The sequence below is a fragment of the Silurus aristotelis genome, assembly GCF_946808225.1.
Source record: "Silurus aristotelis genome assembly, chromosome: 5".
Classification (NCBI taxonomy): Eukaryota; Metazoa; Chordata; class Actinopteri; order Siluriformes; family Siluridae; genus Silurus; species Silurus aristotelis.
This window is the reverse complement of record NC_139578.1, coordinates 20,736,632-20,754,575: the sequence shown is the minus strand read 5'-3', so window position 1 is coordinate 20,754,575 and position 17,944 is coordinate 20,736,632. Positions and strand designations below refer to the sequence as shown.

General features: G+C 39.7%; 1 protein-coding gene across 4 annotated transcripts; it reads left to right on the top strand.

The window, feature by feature from the left end:
- Positions 1-1,147: 1,147 nt before the first annotated feature.
- brms1 (BRMS1 transcriptional repressor and anoikis regulator) lies at positions 1,148-17,601 on the top strand. Of its 4 annotated transcripts, none has more exons than XM_083541283.1 (11): positions 1,148-1,306; positions 5,804-6,042; positions 6,224-6,314; positions 7,734-7,861; positions 9,751-9,830; positions 9,963-10,059; positions 10,234-10,326; positions 10,703-10,767; positions 10,915-10,954; positions 14,302-14,410; positions 15,681-17,601. In XM_083541283.1, the coding sequence occupies exons 2-11, from the start codon at positions 5,829-5,831 to the stop codon at positions 15,796-15,798; spliced, it is 1,035 nt and encodes a 344-aa protein (XP_083397409.1). In that variant the 5' UTR covers positions 1,148-1,306; positions 5,804-5,828; the 3' UTR covers positions 15,799-17,601. The 4 variants fall into 4 exon arrangements, with proteins under 4 accessions (XP_083397409.1, XP_083397408.1, XP_083397411.1 ...); XM_083541282.1 differs by having other exon boundaries at positions 10,216-10,326; XM_083541285.1 differs by lacking the exon at positions 14,302-14,410.
- The last annotated feature ends 343 nt before the right edge of the window (positions 17,602-17,944 follow it).

The following is a 17,944-nucleotide window of genomic DNA, read 5'->3' as shown; positions in this document are numbered from 1 at the left end:
GAACAAAAACAAACAAATACAAATCTATGGATTTTATCAGTACAGATTTATTTTACAATCTACACAATAATGGTCAAATATTTGCAGAGACCACTAAACTCATATCCAAGTCTTAATCAAACTTCTGTTTGCACAGAATTGTCTTTCTATGCTGCATTGTTACAACTCTGTTTAAAAGGTGTCCAAATATTTTCCCAGCATGACAATGCCCCTGTGCTGGTTTACAAATAAATGACATTCTTGCCAAGGTTGGTGTAGAAATTGAGTGTCCTGCACAGAACTCTGACCTAAATGCTACTGAACACTTTTAGGATGAACTTGAACACTGATTTTCCACCAGTTCCCCATGTATGACATCAGTGTCTGACTAATGAGTGACAGCAATGTCCACCCCCCAGAAAACTGCCAATTATGACAAAACTGGGTAACTACATGTGGAATACTGATCAGAAGGCCAGTGTTTAAGCCCCAGTCAAGCCAAGCTGCCACTCCTGGGCTCTTGAGCATGGCCCTTAAAAGTTTCGTTATCATGGCTGACACTGCACTTTGACCCCAGCTTCTTAAAAAGTATTTTACAGTGCTCTAATGTATATGTTGCATGTAAATGCATATATTAAATTCACGTGTCCAGGTACTTTTTACACAGTGTATATGAATTCACAACTGCGGATTTGCTGCGACACTGGTTAGGATAAAATAGATACTAAAAATGAATAATCTCTTGAATGGTCTCTATCATAAAATCTAAAAGGCTTGTATGTTTTGGCTGTGCTGCTTTGGGAATCCCTGCATGCAGATTTGTATCTGGAGATCTAGAACTGCAGCCTAAAGGCATTTGTTTGGGGGGAAAGTCCTTTGAATTAAACAAATTAATAACATTAATAAAACATTCAATTAAATGATGTTATATATGTGACACTGACGCGTGTCTTTGAGCACATAAATGAATTCACAATATTATGTGATGTAAAATAGTAAATATAACTTGATCTCTTCCGGCGGAAGTTCCCGAAAAGTAATTCCTGTTAGAGATTCGGCTTTTTTTTTTTTTTTAACATATTTAAAGCACTATTGGACGATTCTGGGTTTCAGTTTTAATCGGTGAGCCAGCGATGTACAATTCTAACGATCCTATTGGACGGCGGGGATCGAGCGGTGCGCTCTGATTGGCTGACTTGGTGGACGACATGGCCGACGAAAGCGAGCAGCGCAAATCCCGAGGAAGTCGAAGTTGCACCAGTTGATAGAACACGTCCAGGCGCAAATCTGCAACTCCCCGGCGTATAAACACGCACAGACGGCCGAGGTAAGTCTCTCTGGATGCTGTTAACTGTACTGTGGTTCGAGTCGTGTACTCGGCGCTCCAGCCTCCAGGGGCTCGCTTTATCACGGAGTGTTTGAGTGAATGACGGACACAACGCAGCACACGCACACTCGGACGTCGATTCGAAACACGGACATAAAGAGTGAATTAAACCATCAGCATGTTGTTCTCACTTACATTAGTACATTACGAAGGAACGTCCTTCTTCTTTACAGTCGTATCGTGCAGATTAGGCAGGCCGGAGGGTCCAAAACCATCAGAACAACAATTAGGGCATTTAGGGTTGTTAAAAGGTTGCCATTACTGAGGCCAAAACCCCTCATTAATGGAGGCCATGAGTTCAGTGAGACAAAGCTGCACGGTGGTAATGTACACTGATGAAGGAATAAAGACAGGTTTTATTATTTATTACTTGTTCTCGAGATACTGGTCTTTGGAGAAGGCTAAAGTCAGGTGACTTTATTGTCATTTTAGCTGTATACAGTACAGTACACAGTGAAGCAGAGCAACGCACCTCCGGAACCAAGTGCTAGATGAAACATTAACACAGAGAAACACAAAACTAATAGAACTAGTAGAGCTACACACAGGACTACACAAAGAGCACGTGTACAAATGTGTGTAAACATTTAGGGGATCTACACAGCTTAATGTGGGTGCAAAAAATAGTTTATATACTACTACTTACTAATACTGCTGCTACTTATTACCACAAACTACCACCACCCACATCCACTACCACTACTTCCTTCCACCAGTACTTTTACCACCATAACCACTACTACCGACCTCTATGTACTTCCACCAGTACTTTCACCACCACCACAACTACCACCACTATATACTTCCTTCAGTACTTTCACCACCACTACAACTACCACTATATACTTCCACCAGTACTTTCACCACTACAACTACCACTACCAACTACCACTATATACTTCCACCAGTACTTTCACCACTACAACTACCACTACCAACTACCACTATATACTTCCACCAGTACTTTCACCACCACTACTACAACTACCACTACCAACTACCACTATATACTTCCACCAGTACTTTCACCACCACCACTGCAACTACCACTATAAACTTCCACCAGTACTTTCACCACCACTACTACAACTACCACTACCAACTACCACTATATACTTCCACCAGTACTTTCACCACCACCACTGCAACTACCACTATAAACTTCCACCAGTACTTTCACCACCACTACTACAACTACCACTACCAACTACCACTATATACTTCCACCAGTACTTTCACCACCACCACTGCAACTACCACTATAAACTTCCACCAGTACTTTCACCACCACTACTACAACTACCACTACCAAATACCACTATATACTTCCACCAGTACTTTCACCACCACTACTACAACTACCACTATATACTTCCACCAGTACTTTTACCACCACTACTAACTACCACTATATACCTCCACCAGTACTTTCACCACCACTACCAACTACCACTATATACTTCCACCAGTACTTTCACCACCACTACTACAACTACCACTACCAACTACCACTATATACTTCCACCAGTACTTTCACCACCACTACTACAACTACCACTATATACTTCCACCAGTACTTTCACCACCACTACTACAACTACCACTACCGACTACCACTATATACTTCCACCAGTACTTTCACCACCACTACTAACTACCACTATATACCTCCACCAGTACTTTCACCACCACTACTACAACTACCACTACCAACTACCACTATATACTTCCACCAGTACTTTCACCACCACTACTACAACTACCACTACCAACTACCACTATATACTTCCACCAGTACTTTCACCACCACTACTACAACTACCACTATATACTTCCACCAGTACTTTCACCACCACTACTACAACTACCACTACCGACTACCACTATACTTCCACCAGTACTTTCACCACCACTACTAACTACCACTATATACCTCCACCAGTACTTTCACCACCACTACTACAACTACCACTACCAACTACCACTATATACTTCCACCAGTACTTTGACCACCACTACTACAATTACCACTATATACTTCCACCAGTACTTTCACCACCACTACTACAACTATTGCCAACTACCACTATATACTTCCACCAGTACTTTCACCACCACTACTACAACTACCACGATTAACTACCACCATACAATTCCACCACCACTATTACTACCACTATATACTTACACCAGTACTTTTACCATCACTATTACTACCACCACCCACTACTTACTTCTACAAAACCTTTTATACCACCACAACTACTATTTCAACTACTAGTACTACCAACCACTATCATCACCACTATTACTAACTATCACCACTACATACTACTACGAATAATAAGAATGATAAGAACAGGCACATCCATTAAGTAAACCAATATTTTAGTAATTCCAGATTAGTTTTACATAAAATGCTTTTTGAAATGTTTATGAATCCTGGGTTTCACAAGATCCAACAAATGGTGATCGAAACCATGTAGGATTGTTAAAGAATTATATGCATAATAGATTTAGCAGATGCTGCAGTACCTTGTTCACAGGTGTGTGTATAGATTCATATATCCTGTTCTTGGAAAAACCTATTCTTGTTGTCAGGGTGTCTTTTTTGAAAAAAGTGGAGCAGGTGAATCCCTAATATTTATGCACACACCAATACACTTACATGTATTTATTTTCCATTAAAATGCATTATGGAAAATGCTAGTTACTTTAATTCCTGGGATCAGCTTTAGAGCAATTCTGACACATTTTCTGATACAGTTCTGGTTTAATGTATAAATGTTCTGTTGATAGGCATGAGGGACTTTACACAAGATGTTCCTACTTTCTCCTAAGGGGTGTTTAAAACATAACGAATTGCAGCGACAGAATGACTGGAGGTGTTTTGGAAATGTAACATTATTTCCCTAGGTAAAAAAGAGAAATTATGATCTGCTGGAACAAACCCAGTCTTTAAATATTAATTATGAAAAAGGCTAGAGCGATTAAGTTGCAACAGCTCCCATTCCACAACAAAAAGGTATAGAAATCTGCTCTCTAGAAAAACTTTAATATCACGTCTGCATTGCTTTTCCATACACTTATAAGTTTCCTTATAAGCACTTGTTTCCTCTTTAGGGGGGGTGGGGGTTTGAGGAGCTATTGAAGCATCTTCTAAAACCGAGGAGAAATAGAACACGTACAGTTTGCCTCATATGACTAGACACATTATGTCCAACTTTACTTTATCAGTATATTCTGTTACTTTAAATGAGATTAGTAAAGAAATCAACACTTTGCATGTAATACATTTGTCATTACAGGGACCATTTATTTTCATGAAGCGCTAGAGACTTTCACAGGCTAAACTAAGATCAGAAAAGTTTTATGCAAACGTGGCGCAGCACCTGCAAGTAGGCATGAAGGCAATACATCCGAGTACATCTGATCAGTCTCCTGATTTGTTGTAAAAAATGGAAATTTTTTTTTATTGATTTTGCGCCATTCACTGATTAAAAGTTGCCATGGCAACCTGTAGTAGAAATACCAACTGATGGCTTCATTGTTCATGGTCTGGCAAAACTGCAGCGATAAAGCACGACATTAGTATACCAGTCAACGCCCGTATGAAAAAGTCTTGAGTTCTTGTGCATAAATCTATCATATGTAATAACATATTTACATGAAATACATCAGTGCACTCTATTAGAAAAGAGGTCATTGGGAATAAACTAATATGGACTGATTTTATACTGAAGTTATATTTTAATCTGTTAATTAATTAACATTTAAAGTTCATTAATAAAAGCTTTATACTATACTGAGTCAAATCTGATCTAATGCTGACTCCTAAAAAGCGTATACATGGAGTATAAAACAATATTTATTACATTTAATAACTAATAAAACACAATGGGAGAGTTACTGTTACTACTCTGAAGTGAAATCTTCTATAACGGCATGTATTGAAGGGTTTTATACATGTTTTACCAAGTGATATGCTAAGAAAATGTACAAAAGTATAAATATAAACATCACCTCACTCTTCGAGCTTGTCATATAAGAGAGAAAAAACAAAACCCTCAGAGAAGGCTACAGCTTTAGCTTTGACTGTAAAGGCAAGTCTTTCCAACAGTTGCCAAATAAACACCTCTGGCAGGAAACATTACTATACAACAATTGCACACAAAATGATTTCTGACCAATCAGAATTCAGCAGCACTGAGGTCTCGACCAACCACGTGATGTGGAATCTAGCCAATGCGTAATAGTTTAAAGCAGATTTATTTTGCACTTTAGCTGATGGGACTTCAGCTTGGTTGTAGTCGTCGTCTCCCTCACTGGGCTTATTGTAAAGGATATCTGCTGTGGGTCCAAAACTGCGTTTCATAATGTTGGTGAGGATGTTGCCTTTTATCCTAACGATATACCGTGTTCAGATTCAATCTGCAGTAAATTAAGGGCAAGCGCAGCAGTGATGCCAGCCCAGCCTGCTCCGCGTGAAACAGAAGAGGAAATGGAAACGGAGCCTGATTCTGAGGTGCCTCACGCCAACGGAGAGACAGAGGAGGAGAGGGAGCAGGAGGGAGGAGAGGCCGAGGAGACAATGGAGGAGAGTGGAGAGGAGCGAGACAGTGACCTGGAGGACAGTGAAGCAGAGGAAGACGAGGAGGAAGAAGAGGAGAGTTCAGGTAAAGCACTTATTAGAGTATCGAAGCTGAAGGGGCTCTTATGCTGATTGAAGATCAGCTCTCTTCATGCAGGGCACCGATCGAGAAGCTAATCGCAGATAAGTGTAAAAGTAGTGTTTTAATGTTCTATCAGAAGAATGTTGTATCCCAGCTAATGAGTGTTTCTGTAATCCTCTGTCAGAGATTGATGATGAAGATTGTGAGAGGAGGAGAATGGAGTGTCTGGATGAGATGTCTGATCTGGAGAAGCAGTTCCTGGAACTTAAAGAAAAGTAAGACTGCCTTGTTTAATGGAGTTTTCAAAACCACATGACCTGATCTGAAGATTTCTGGATTGGTCTGGAAAGCCAGAGTGAGCTCTGTCACTCAGCTTCATCATCCTTTTAAGACTTAGTGGATGAACCTGAAACCAAAAAGAGAGAGAGAGATGATATTTTAGGAAACTGAACAGTTCGTGCTGCGTTTATCGACAGAAATAGATTAAAGAAAAGGGCCATGTTCCCAATATCTTTATCAGGCATCCTGTAACGAAGAGGACTCTGGAGAGGTGTAAAGATCCGACTGAAGGATGTTTTAATAGAAATCACCAATTGTAAAATCAGTGTGAAAAGAGCCTAAGGTTAAACAAAAGCCAAAAGTAGATGTTGCACAAAGTATGGGCCGAGATCATGGTGTTGACAATCGCTGGATCAGTGATTCATATTCATAATAGCACCAGTTGCACAACTTCCAGTGTCTTTCGGCACACTGACTTATAAAGGTCGGTGCTCCCTGTGACTGTGCGTGCAGTCTTGTGCTACCATCTGTTGGTGTGTTACAAAACTAGTCTCAAAACCTTTTCTTACCACCTCGTATTAACTTAATCTTTTCTATGTGGCGGATGTCATCGTAACCTTTTGCTGGGTGTTGGTTGACCCAATTTGAGAATTCAACCGCTGTGCTTCACAAATAATATCCTATTAATTATAACAAAGTTGTCACAATACTATGTATTTTTAAAGCACTCTATATGGCCAATAGTTTGTAGATACCTGACCACCACACCCATATGTGCTTGTTAAACATTTAGTTTAACATTCAATTCCCTTTAACTGTAATACCCGCTACATTTGTGGTAAGGTTTTCCGCCCAATTTTGGAACACTGCTTTGGGGATTTGCACATTCAGCTACAAGAGCATTAGTGAGGTCCAGCCCTGATGTTGAGGTCTGGTGGTGCACAGTCAGCAATTCAGATCAAAGTGTGTCTGCCATTCGAATTCTTCCATGCCAAACTTCACATACTTACTTCTGGGCATTTAGTGTATTTGGTAGTTACCATTAAATGTTCCAGTAAAAACCCTTCAAATTCACCCCTATTTAAAAATCCCTACAAGCTGAGGTATTTAAACCAAGAACAGTAAAGAACATTAAATAATAGGATTCTAATCGGAGCGAGTGCATGACCTGATATTTGACTCTGGCCGTGTAACACTAATGGCTTTCACAGCAGGCTCTTGTGATCACTTCCAACATTCACCGCAAATCCTTTTCTGTCTATGAAACATTTTGTCTGGTTTTTAGCCTTACTGGCTTCCATGCACTCATGCAGTAATATAATTTCTTACAGTGTTGTGCACATATGGCCACATCTACCACCATAATCCTGCCTTATGTGCCCCTGGTTACTCACCTCTATTCCCCTTGTGTGTAGGTTATTTCGTGAGCGACTGGACCAGGTGAAAGTAAAGCTGGACGAGGTGCTGACAGGAAAAGCAGGAGAGTACAGAGAGCCGCTGGCTATACTTCAGAAAAACATGCAGCTTCGCACTCAGGTAGCAGGTAATAATACATCGGCAACTTGTGTAAAAAAAAAAAAAAAATGGCATGCATCGCAAAGAAACGTGCTAATTGACTCAGTTAAAAGTGGGATCAAGGGTTGAACCATGCACACAGACAGACAATTAAACACAATCTGGTTTCTGGTGTGTGTGTGTGTGTGTGTGTGTGTGTGTGTGTGTGTGTGTGTGTGTGTGTGTGTGTGTGTGTGTGTGTGTGTGTGTGTGTGTGTGTGTGTGTGTGTGTGTGTGTGTGTGTGTGTGTGTGTGTGTGTGTGCGCAAAATACACTGTTTTGTACGTACCTCGGTTTATAAGTTATGGTTCAGCATAATTTGCTTTTTTTTTTTTTTTTTTTTTTATATATATATTTTTTTTAATTACCGCAGTTTTTTTTTTATATTAGCATTTGTGAACATTAGCAATTTTAAATAGTTTCCTAATATTGATATATAAAATATTTAACAATTTTATACAAATAAAATCTAATAAATCAAATTAAAGCAATACACTTTAAATTAAATTAAACAATTAAATTGTTTAAATAAACAACCAATAAACAAATGCCTTTTCACTTCCATCCTTCATTCATTCACTCCCTCAATATGTGGACATGTCAGGATTTTTTTCCTTTTAACAGAAAATTTTGAAGCTAGACATAAAAAGCTTAAGCCACTTCCTGGTTAGCAACTACGCTAGCACTTTGAATTCTTTGGCATTTTCATGCATGGACAAAAGAAATCGTATTTCTGGTACGGAGTGAGTAGCCACAGTGGCGCTGCGCTGACTAGTTTCTTTTTTTTTTTAGACTCCTGACATTGTTGTGTATGTTTTCTAGTTTATTATTATTATTAATAATAATAATAATAATAATAATAATAATAATAATAACGCACTTTAAGTACGAGGCGGAGACTAAACAAACTTGCGGGCCGCCATCTAATATGTTTCTTAAGGGAACTTAGATTTAAACTATGTTCTGCACGTAAAACGGATTGCATTCGGTACACATATGGATCGAACTGAAAGCCCTGTATTGACAAATTTTGGTACGAATGCGTGTATCGTTACATCCGTCATATTTATACAGTTGTGTGCTTTTCAATTTTGTAGCGGATACAGATGTAATTATTAGGTGTCCAGACACTTTTGGCTGCAAGTATGAAAAGAATAGGGCTTTTTTTTTTTTTTTTTTTTCCTGACTATTAATATTAAAAAATAAGCCTAGCTATTGAATCTGCTTGTTCCAGGCTCCTGTGCTGCTTATCTACACACCTTCCCAAGCTGGAGAACCAAATATTAGAAGTAGACCGATAGCGGATTATACCCATACCGATTGCCAGGTTGGCTCGTACATGCCGACCACCAATTATCAACAGATTAAAAATGGATTAAAAACAAACAAGCCTTGCACTTCATGTAAAATAGTGCTGAAACTTTATTACCCCCCCCAAAAAAAGAGTACTGAATCATGAAAATGAAGAGCATGAATATATTATGATATAATTAGTTATAAATTAATTATACTATATATTGTATAATTATTATAATTAATTATTTTATAAAATAATTGATTTCCCTCTAGTGGCCACTTTCGCAATGACAGCAGACCCTTTCAACCGCTCAAGCAAAAAAAGCGACCCGAATAAAAAGAATCGGTATGGTTTTTTGCCGATAGTCCCAGCGATCATCTATTGGTGCAGATTAGCAAAACCGCTGAATCGGTCGACCTCTACCAAATATACAAATGAACTAGAGTTAATCCTAACACTTCTTTCATGTTTAATGTCACTGCTGTTCCTCTTGTTTTTAAATCACCACCCCAAGTCCCATTTGGGCTTATTCTAGATTTGGAGCAGATTTGAATGTACTTACTGTGTGTTGCTCTCTGCAGGTGTTTACAGAGAGCTGTGCCTTCAGGTGATCAAACACAAGCATGAGTGTGAGATACAGGGAGCAAAACAACATCTGGAGGTAACACGATTCAGGAAGCACAGAAAATGCACACATGCACATGCAAACACTATTAGCCTGAGAGCTAGAATGATTGGGTGGTGGCGTCTGGGAAAGTGTCGCTCTAATTCGTGTGTGTTGGGGTGCTCACAGAGTGAGAGAGTCTTGCTGTTTGACACCATGAAGACAGAGCTGTTGGAAAAGATCCGCAGGCTGGAGGAGGACAAGCAGAGCGTGGATATCACTTCAGGTGCGCAGACACACACACACACATATATTTATATATAATATATATATATATATATATATATATATATATATATATATATATATATATATATATATATATATATATATATATATATATATATAAAAAACTAATAAGTGCACATAATAAAAGTAACAGCTTTCCCTTTTGTCTCAGAGTGGTGGAGTGATGAAGTGAGGACGAAAAAGTGTAAGAAGAGAAATCTCCTAAGTCAACTGGAGAGGAAGAAAAAACCAGCACTCGTGTCAGGTAATGCATCGATCAAGCCGTCCTTCTGGAGCGGTGGATGACATGATGACCTTGAAGTCAATATAGCGGTACACGAGGCGGTATCTAAAAGTTTTCGAGATCAATAGCGCTAACTGGTGCTATTCTGGTCACGTGCGTTACCGCGTCTGCGATTTCATCATTGACAACAAGTTAGAACAAAGAGCAAACGTAAAGTTCCAAGTGAAACTGGGCAAATTAGCTTATTTGAAAGCGTTTCGTTATATTATGTGTTTACCATGTTGTCCCATCCTATCCTCACGTGTACAGACCCATCCCTTTATTATCACCTCATCCATCCCCATTATACTCATCATCGCCATCTACATCTCTTTCTCTCTCTCTCTCTCTCTCCCAGGACCCTATATAGTGTACATGCTGAGGGACATTGACATACTGGAAGACTGGACAGCCATTAAGAAGGTATTCAACGGTCACCACCTGTTTAAATAATCCATTCTCACAAATCACTTACTGATTATATCTGTCCTGTGTGTGTGTGTCCGCGCGCGCGCGCACTGACATGCAAAATTAAATTTTGATCTTTGTGTCTTTTGCCATCATCTCCAGGCTAAAGCAGCACTAATCCCCATGAAGAAGAAGTCAGACAGTAAGTCTCATGTGTTGCCTGACAGTTAATCAATGTGTGAGTGTCTGTGTTTTCTGTGTGATGTGTGCATCCACACCACTTGTGCTGTCTAACCTTCTAATCCCTAGAAGTGTCTCTCTGTGTCCTGCGATGCGGCGTATCAGTCAGCACTCTTCTCAGTCAGAGGTCACTCAAAAGAGACGCCTGTAAAAAAAAAAAAAAAAAGTAATAACCTGCTTCATGACTAACGAGCTCTGAACTGCATCATGCAATCCGACAGCCTCTAATTCATTACGTGCGGATTAATTTCGATCCCTATCAAAGCCCTCGCCATGAGCCAAGAAGCTTTTAACCGTAATTTGCTTCTCCTGAAAGTCTCAATGTATATTAGGGCTCAAATTAAGACTCCTTTCTCCTTTGCTCCGTGTGTGTGGTTTTCTGCTTCACTTACATAAAATCCCTTCCTCTCCCATCTTTATCTGCATCTATAGAACGTTTAATTCAAATCATTCAGCATGGTTCTTATTATAGCTCACTTACCGTAGAGGATGAATCGCGAGTGTGTGCATGCATTATAGGATTTGTCCTCCAAAGCGAATACACAGGAGTGTGTGCGTGTGCACAGCTGAGTTTACATATTATGAAACCACGTGTAACGTGCCGCAGGCAATGTAGCATAAGTGTGAATAGTAGTGAAATGCCTGCAGAACTGTTTCGCAGCATCACATCATCCGCACTCCCTCATGCAAACTATTATACCGAACGTGCAGACAAAACACCTGGGGCAGGTGGGACTTTTCTTTTTTTTTTTTTTTCTTCACTTCTTTTGCCCTTTTGTTATATTCTGTCTTTTTCTATTTGCCATTCTGTCTCGCTTTCTCTTTCTTCTTTAGCTCCTTTTGGTCATTCCTTGTTTGTTTTTTTTTTGTTTTTTTTGCATGCCTTATTCTTTTGATTCAAAATCTTTTTTTTTCTTTTGTATACGTTTTCACTTGCTCTTTGTTCCTTTCTTTCTGAAAGGCGCTCATGCTGTGCTGTTGGTGCCACATTATACTCAACACTAGCTGCGTAATAACTGTATGAGCAAATATCTTTCAGCTCGTTCCAGTTGAAACTAGTGGTTTCTTTTAAAAAGGTAAAAATGTTTTTGGTGTGTGTGTGTGTGTGTGTGTGTGTGTGTGTGTGTGTGTGTGTGTGTGTGTGTGTATATATATATATATATATATATGTATGTATGTATGTATGTATGTATGTATGTATATGTGTGTGTATGTGTGTATATATATATATATATATATATATATATATATATATATATATATATATATATATATATATATATATATATATATATATATATATATATATATATATAATTTATTTATTTTGTTTGGAGACTGTAAGGTGTTGGCAGGGGACAGTGTAGCTAGGCAGCATCAGATGGTGGTCTGTAGGATGGTTTTGGAGGTAAAGAAGAAGAGGAGGAGAGTAAAGACTGAAAGAAGAACAAGATGGTGGAAACTGAAGTGGGAAGACTGTAGTTTGAGGTTTAGGGAAGAGGTCGGACAGGGGCTCGGTGGTGGTGAAGAGGTGCTGGATGACTGGGCCACTACTGCAGAATAATAAGTGAGAGCTAGTACTTGGTGTGACATCTGGAAATAGAAAGGAAGACAGCAACGTGGTGGTGGAATAAGGAAGTGCAGATAAGCATGAAGAGAAAAAGAGGTTGGTGAAACAGAATTGGGATCGACAGAGTGATGAGAAAAGTAGGCAGGAGCACAAGGAGATACGGCAGCAGGTAAAGAGGGATGTGGCGAAAGCCAAGGAAAAGGCATATGAGGAGCTGTATGAGAGGTTGGACACTAAGGGAGGAGAAAAGGATTTATACCGATTGGCCAGGCAGAGGGACCGAGCTGGGAAGGATGTGCTGCAAGTTAGAGCAATAAAGGATGGAGATGAAAATGTGTTGACTAGTGAGGGGAGTGTGTTGAGAAGATGGAGGGAGTATTTTGAGCAGCTGATGAATGAGAGAGAGAGAGAGAGAGAGAGAGAGAGAGAGAGATGAGGTGGAGATGGTAAAGCAGGATAGGATAAGTAAGGAGGAATTGAGAGCAGCAATTAAGAGGATGAAGAGTGAAAAGACAACATACCGGTAGAAGAACAAGATTGTTTAACAACATTCTGGAAGGTTATGGAGGAGTGTGCTGGTACCTGATATTTAAGAATAAGGGAGATGTGCAGACCTGCAGGGGAATAAAATTAATCACTCACACCATGAAGTTATGGGAAAGAGTAGTGGGAGCCAGGCTGAGAGAAGAGGTGACCATCTGTGAGCAACAGTATGGTTTTATGCCGAGGAAGAGCACCACAGATGCAATATTTGCTTTGAGAATGTTGGTGAAGTATATAAGGTCAGAAAAAGTTGCATTGTGTGTTTGTGGATTTAGAGAAAGCGTATGATCGGGTGCTGAGATAGGAGTTGTGGTATTGTATGAAGGTGTGTCAGAGAAGAATGTGAGGGTGGTGCAGGACATGTACAAGGACAGTGTGACAGCAGTGAAGTGTGCAGTAGAAACGACAGACTGGTTCAAGGTGGAGGTTGGACTGCATCAGGGATCGGCTCTGAGCCCTTTTTTTTGTTTGCAGTGGTGATGGACAGGTTGACGGACGAGGTCAGACAGGAGTCTCCCTGGACTGTGATGTTTGCGGATGATATTGTGATTTGTGGTGAGAGTAGGGAACAGGTTGAGAAGAGCCTGGAGAGCTGAAGGTACATGCTGGAGAGAAGGGGAATGCTGGAATGGAGGTAGCAGAGCTGAAGATGTTGAGGTTTTCGTTGGGAGTGACGAGGATAGACGGTATTAGAAATGAGTTTATTACATGTAGGACATTTTAGAGACAAGGTGGGGGAGACTAGATTGAGATGGTTAGAACATGTCCAGAGGAGGGACATGGGGTATATCGGTAGGAGAATGCTGAGAATGGAGCCACCAGGAACAAGGATGTAGAGGACGGGGGGGAGTGGAGACGGATGATCTGCTGCGGTGACCCCTAATGGGAGCAGCCTAAAGAAGAAGTGTATACATTCTGTATGACTGACACAGGTTTTGTTGTACAGGATGATACATTGGGGCCAACACAAAACTTCACACTGTTGTGTAAACACACACGAACACTAGTGCTAATTTAAAAAAAAAAAAAAAAACACAAATTGTCAGCAGTGAAGGTTTTCTTGAATTGTAAGACTTTACCACACTGACACGTGGTGTTATTCTGCTAATTCCTCTTTGCAAACCTGTCAACCCGTATGTCTCTGTCTGTCTGTCTGTCTCTCTCTCTCTCTCTCTCTCTCCTTCATTCTCTGGCAGGTCGTCAGTTGTCAGTGCGCTGTGAAGGAGGTACTCTGTTTTATGAGGGAGAGAGATTCTCAAAGGGCAACACTGTTCTATTGGAAGTCAATGATGAAAGCCCAGCACAGTCAGTATTCCCGATTCTCTCTCTCTCTCTCTCTCTCTCTCTCTCTCTCTCTCTCTCTCTCTCTCTCTCTCTCTCTCTCTCTCTCTCTCTCTCTCTCTCTCTCTCTCTCTCTCTCTCTCTCTCTCTCTCTCTCTCTCTCTCTCTCAATATAAAACCTATTTAAAGAAATACGCCAACATTTTTCAACCTGGGAACAGTTAGAAAATAACATTTGTGCTTTGATGAATTCTTCAGTCAAATGTATTGGTAAGATATGTTCTAAATTTGACTTTTATTTATTTTTTATTTTTTTATGCCAATGCATTATCTGTGTATTGTTGCAAAGTAATTGAGAGTGTGTTATAGAAGTGAAGAAAAGAGTGCAGGCAGGGTGGAGTGGGTGGAGAAGAGTGACAGGAGTGATTTGTGATAGTAGGGTATCTGCAAGAGTGAAAGGGAAAGTTTATAGGACTGTGGTTAGCGATGTTGTTGGGAGTGACGAGGATGGACAAGATTAGAAATGAGTTTATTAGAGGGACAGCCCATGTAGGATGTTTTGAAAACAAGGTGAGGGAGGTGAGATTGAGATGGTTTGGACATGTGCAGAGGAGGGACATGAATTATATTGGTAGAAGAATGTTGAGGATGGAGCTACCAGGAAAGAGGAAAAGAGGAAGACCAAGGAGGAGGTTTATGAATGTGGTGAGGGAAGACATGCAGGTAGTTGGTGTGAACGAGGCAGATGTAGAGGACAGGGTGGTATAGAGACAGATGGTCCGCTGTGGCAACCCCTAATGGGAGCAGCCGAAAGTAGATGATTGTGTGTATTGTGACAGTGACTTATACCAATACTCAGAAGAAAGTGTAAAGAACCCAAAACTGCTTTTTTCTAAATTGCGTAAGTTTGAAAAGATGCATAAGCACTTTCTTTAGTTGGGCATTAGAATTAGTCTCATCCTTTTTTTTTTTTTTTTTTTTAAAGACCTATTACAGGTGAGCTTCTTGTTCACAGGTTGTTTTTCAGTATGTCAAAACATTTGCGGTAGATGCACACAGGTTACAGATGTGGAAGCTAGAGATTAGGTTTATAAAAAAAAAAAACCCACACACACGCAAGCGTTTCTTTAATCTGCTGTATAAAGGCTTAATGTAGCTTTCCAGGAAGCAGTTAAACACTTTGTTACCTTGATTTTACAGCTTGCTTGGGATTTTGAATACATACTATGCTGTCCTAGGAAATGATGTTATACTAAACACTTTCATCCCTTCTTTCTCTCTTTTTCTCTCTCAGGGCAGTCATAACAGCAGTCAGTGCAGGCGAAGTGTGGTTCAAAAGGACAGACGGCAGCAAAACCAAAATTTACATTTCACAGCTACAGAAAGGCAAATACACAATAAGTAGAGCCTAAAGTGCTTGTGCGCACGTACCCACAAACACACACCAAAATTGTGTGCTGCAGCTGTGTATATGGGTCAAAGATGAAGTGGGTTTTTTGGCATTTATGTTCCTGTTTTCAAGAATTTCCTAATATGCAATAACATCATTTCAACTTTCTTTAAATTATTTTTTTAAAAAGACACTAAAGGGAAAAACTAAGTGGCAAAAGTGGTGATTCAGAGAAAGAAAATGGATTCAGAAAAACAGTCCGTATTAATAAAAGTAAAGAAAAACACAAAAGTCAAAGAATTTTTGAAGGATCCGTTTCTTAATCTGAATACTCCTGATTTGTTTCCTTGCTGTCTTTGACCCATGTACAGCATACATACACTGTTGTAACATCAGTACATTCTGTCCACTGTTCCTGCAACAGTGTACTGCTGGGTAATTCCTAACAGACTTGCAGACAAACAGCTAGTCATCAGAGCTTCATCAAGAAACACAATATGGCACTGGAAGGAGTGCTCCCCTAACACAGTCTTTCCAGTGAGCAGACGGCTTAACGGCAGGTTCTGTTCACCAGCACACATTGCTTATGACCCAGCTACGGAAACTGCTGAATCACTGTTCTCCATCTGCAGGCACACAGCCACAGCTATACACACACTGCTACACTATGAGAGAAACGCAAGACCAAATAGGGATTGTATAGATGCCCAATTAATAGATCATTACTCTTTACCATATCCCAGTATAACTGGATTACTAAAAACAGAGCAAAACGATGCTCCTATATAGATGTACACTAAAGATTTTACAAAGGCCTCACCGACTGCATCTACTCAACTATTATTGCTGTCTACTTTAGTAAACCTGCAGTCGCACTGAAAATTTGCACTTTGAGTCTCCTTGTGTAATTGGTCAGACAAAGGCAGGCTTGGAAGAATGGTCAGAATGTAGCGGTTAGCATTTAGCAAAAAGAGTATGCGTCATATTTGCTTATGCAATTCAGCTTCCCAAAAGTGGCAGTAACACACCAGGGTCTGTTCCCACCTAATGCCCAGTGTTTGTGGTAGGCTTTAGAAACATAAAACAGGATAACTTGACCAGGATGAAGCCTTTACTATAGATCAATGAAGAAATCAAGGCCTACCTATACACAAAGCTTTGTTTTTACACAAGTTGGTTGCTAGCAAGCTGGCCAAGCATTGACCAGTAACAAACCTAAAACAGCGATAGCATCAGTTCCAGCCTCCTGTGTACTATGCATACTTTATAGTCAGGTCTAGAATTATGTCCGATCTCATGCCTTCCAACTGTTCAAATGAGCTCTTTTGTAATTTTGCACCCTTTTGCAGCACTATACAAAGTACAGCCTGTTTCAGAGATCATCTTGATTGATCCATGATTTGATTTCATGTCTCACTTCGCCAAATTAACATTAATTTGCTTCGGAAACAAACGTAGCACGCAACAGATTCTACTGAATTGTAATGAATGTAATTTATTTAAAAAAGCTAGAATGACTGGGTCTTATTGCACACCCTGGTGCCATATCTTACTTCTATAAGAGCAGCAGGCTTGTAGAAAAAATAGGGCCAAGTCGCAAAATTTGCTTTAATTACACTTGCACTTCAGAAGGAGAAGATAGGAGATGTACAATTTTTTTTGTGTGTGTCTGAGCTCATTTTGATAAGCCTTAAGTGCAACAGAGAATTTATGTTTGTAAGCTGATTTGGAACCTGAGGGTGCTTATAAAACTTATTTAAATGTGTTTAATATAATCTTGTATTTATAACAAAAAAGGTTTATTAAAATCTGGTCTTTTATTAAACAGTATGCTGTTTTTCTTTTGCCAAAACTATGAATCTCTAAAACTAAGAAAAATACTATATGGACAAAAGTTTGTAGACACCTGACTAAGATTTTTATGTGCTTTTTTAAACATTTAATTTCCCATTTAGTCGCCATTTGCTGTTATTATTACTTTGACTCTTCTGGGAAGATTCTCCACTAGATTTTGGAGGGTGTTTGTGGAGATTTGGGCTCATTCAGCCATAAGGACTTTAGTAAAGTCTGGTAATGGTGTTGGGTGAGGAGCCCTGGGGCAGTCAGCGTTCCAATTCAACCAATGCTATAGCAGGCCACTCCACATCTACTCCAGCCCATGCAAACCA

What these genes read in the sequence shown, in the direction of transcription:
- brms1 (XM_083541282.1), top strand. Translation starts at nt 5,829, where the DNA reads ATGCCAGCCCAGCCTGCTCCGCGTGAAACAGAAGAGGAAATGGAAACG. An exon ending in TTCCTGGAACTTAAAGAAAA is followed by an intron (nt 6,315 to 7,733) that starts GTAAGACTGCCT and finishes CCTTGTGTGTAG; the next exon opens with GTTATTTCGTGAGCGACTGG. An exon ending in GAGCGTGGATATCACTTCAG is followed by an intron (nt 10,060 to 10,215) that starts GTGCGCAGACAC and finishes TAAAAGTAACAG; the next exon opens with CTTTCCCTTTTGTCTCAGAG.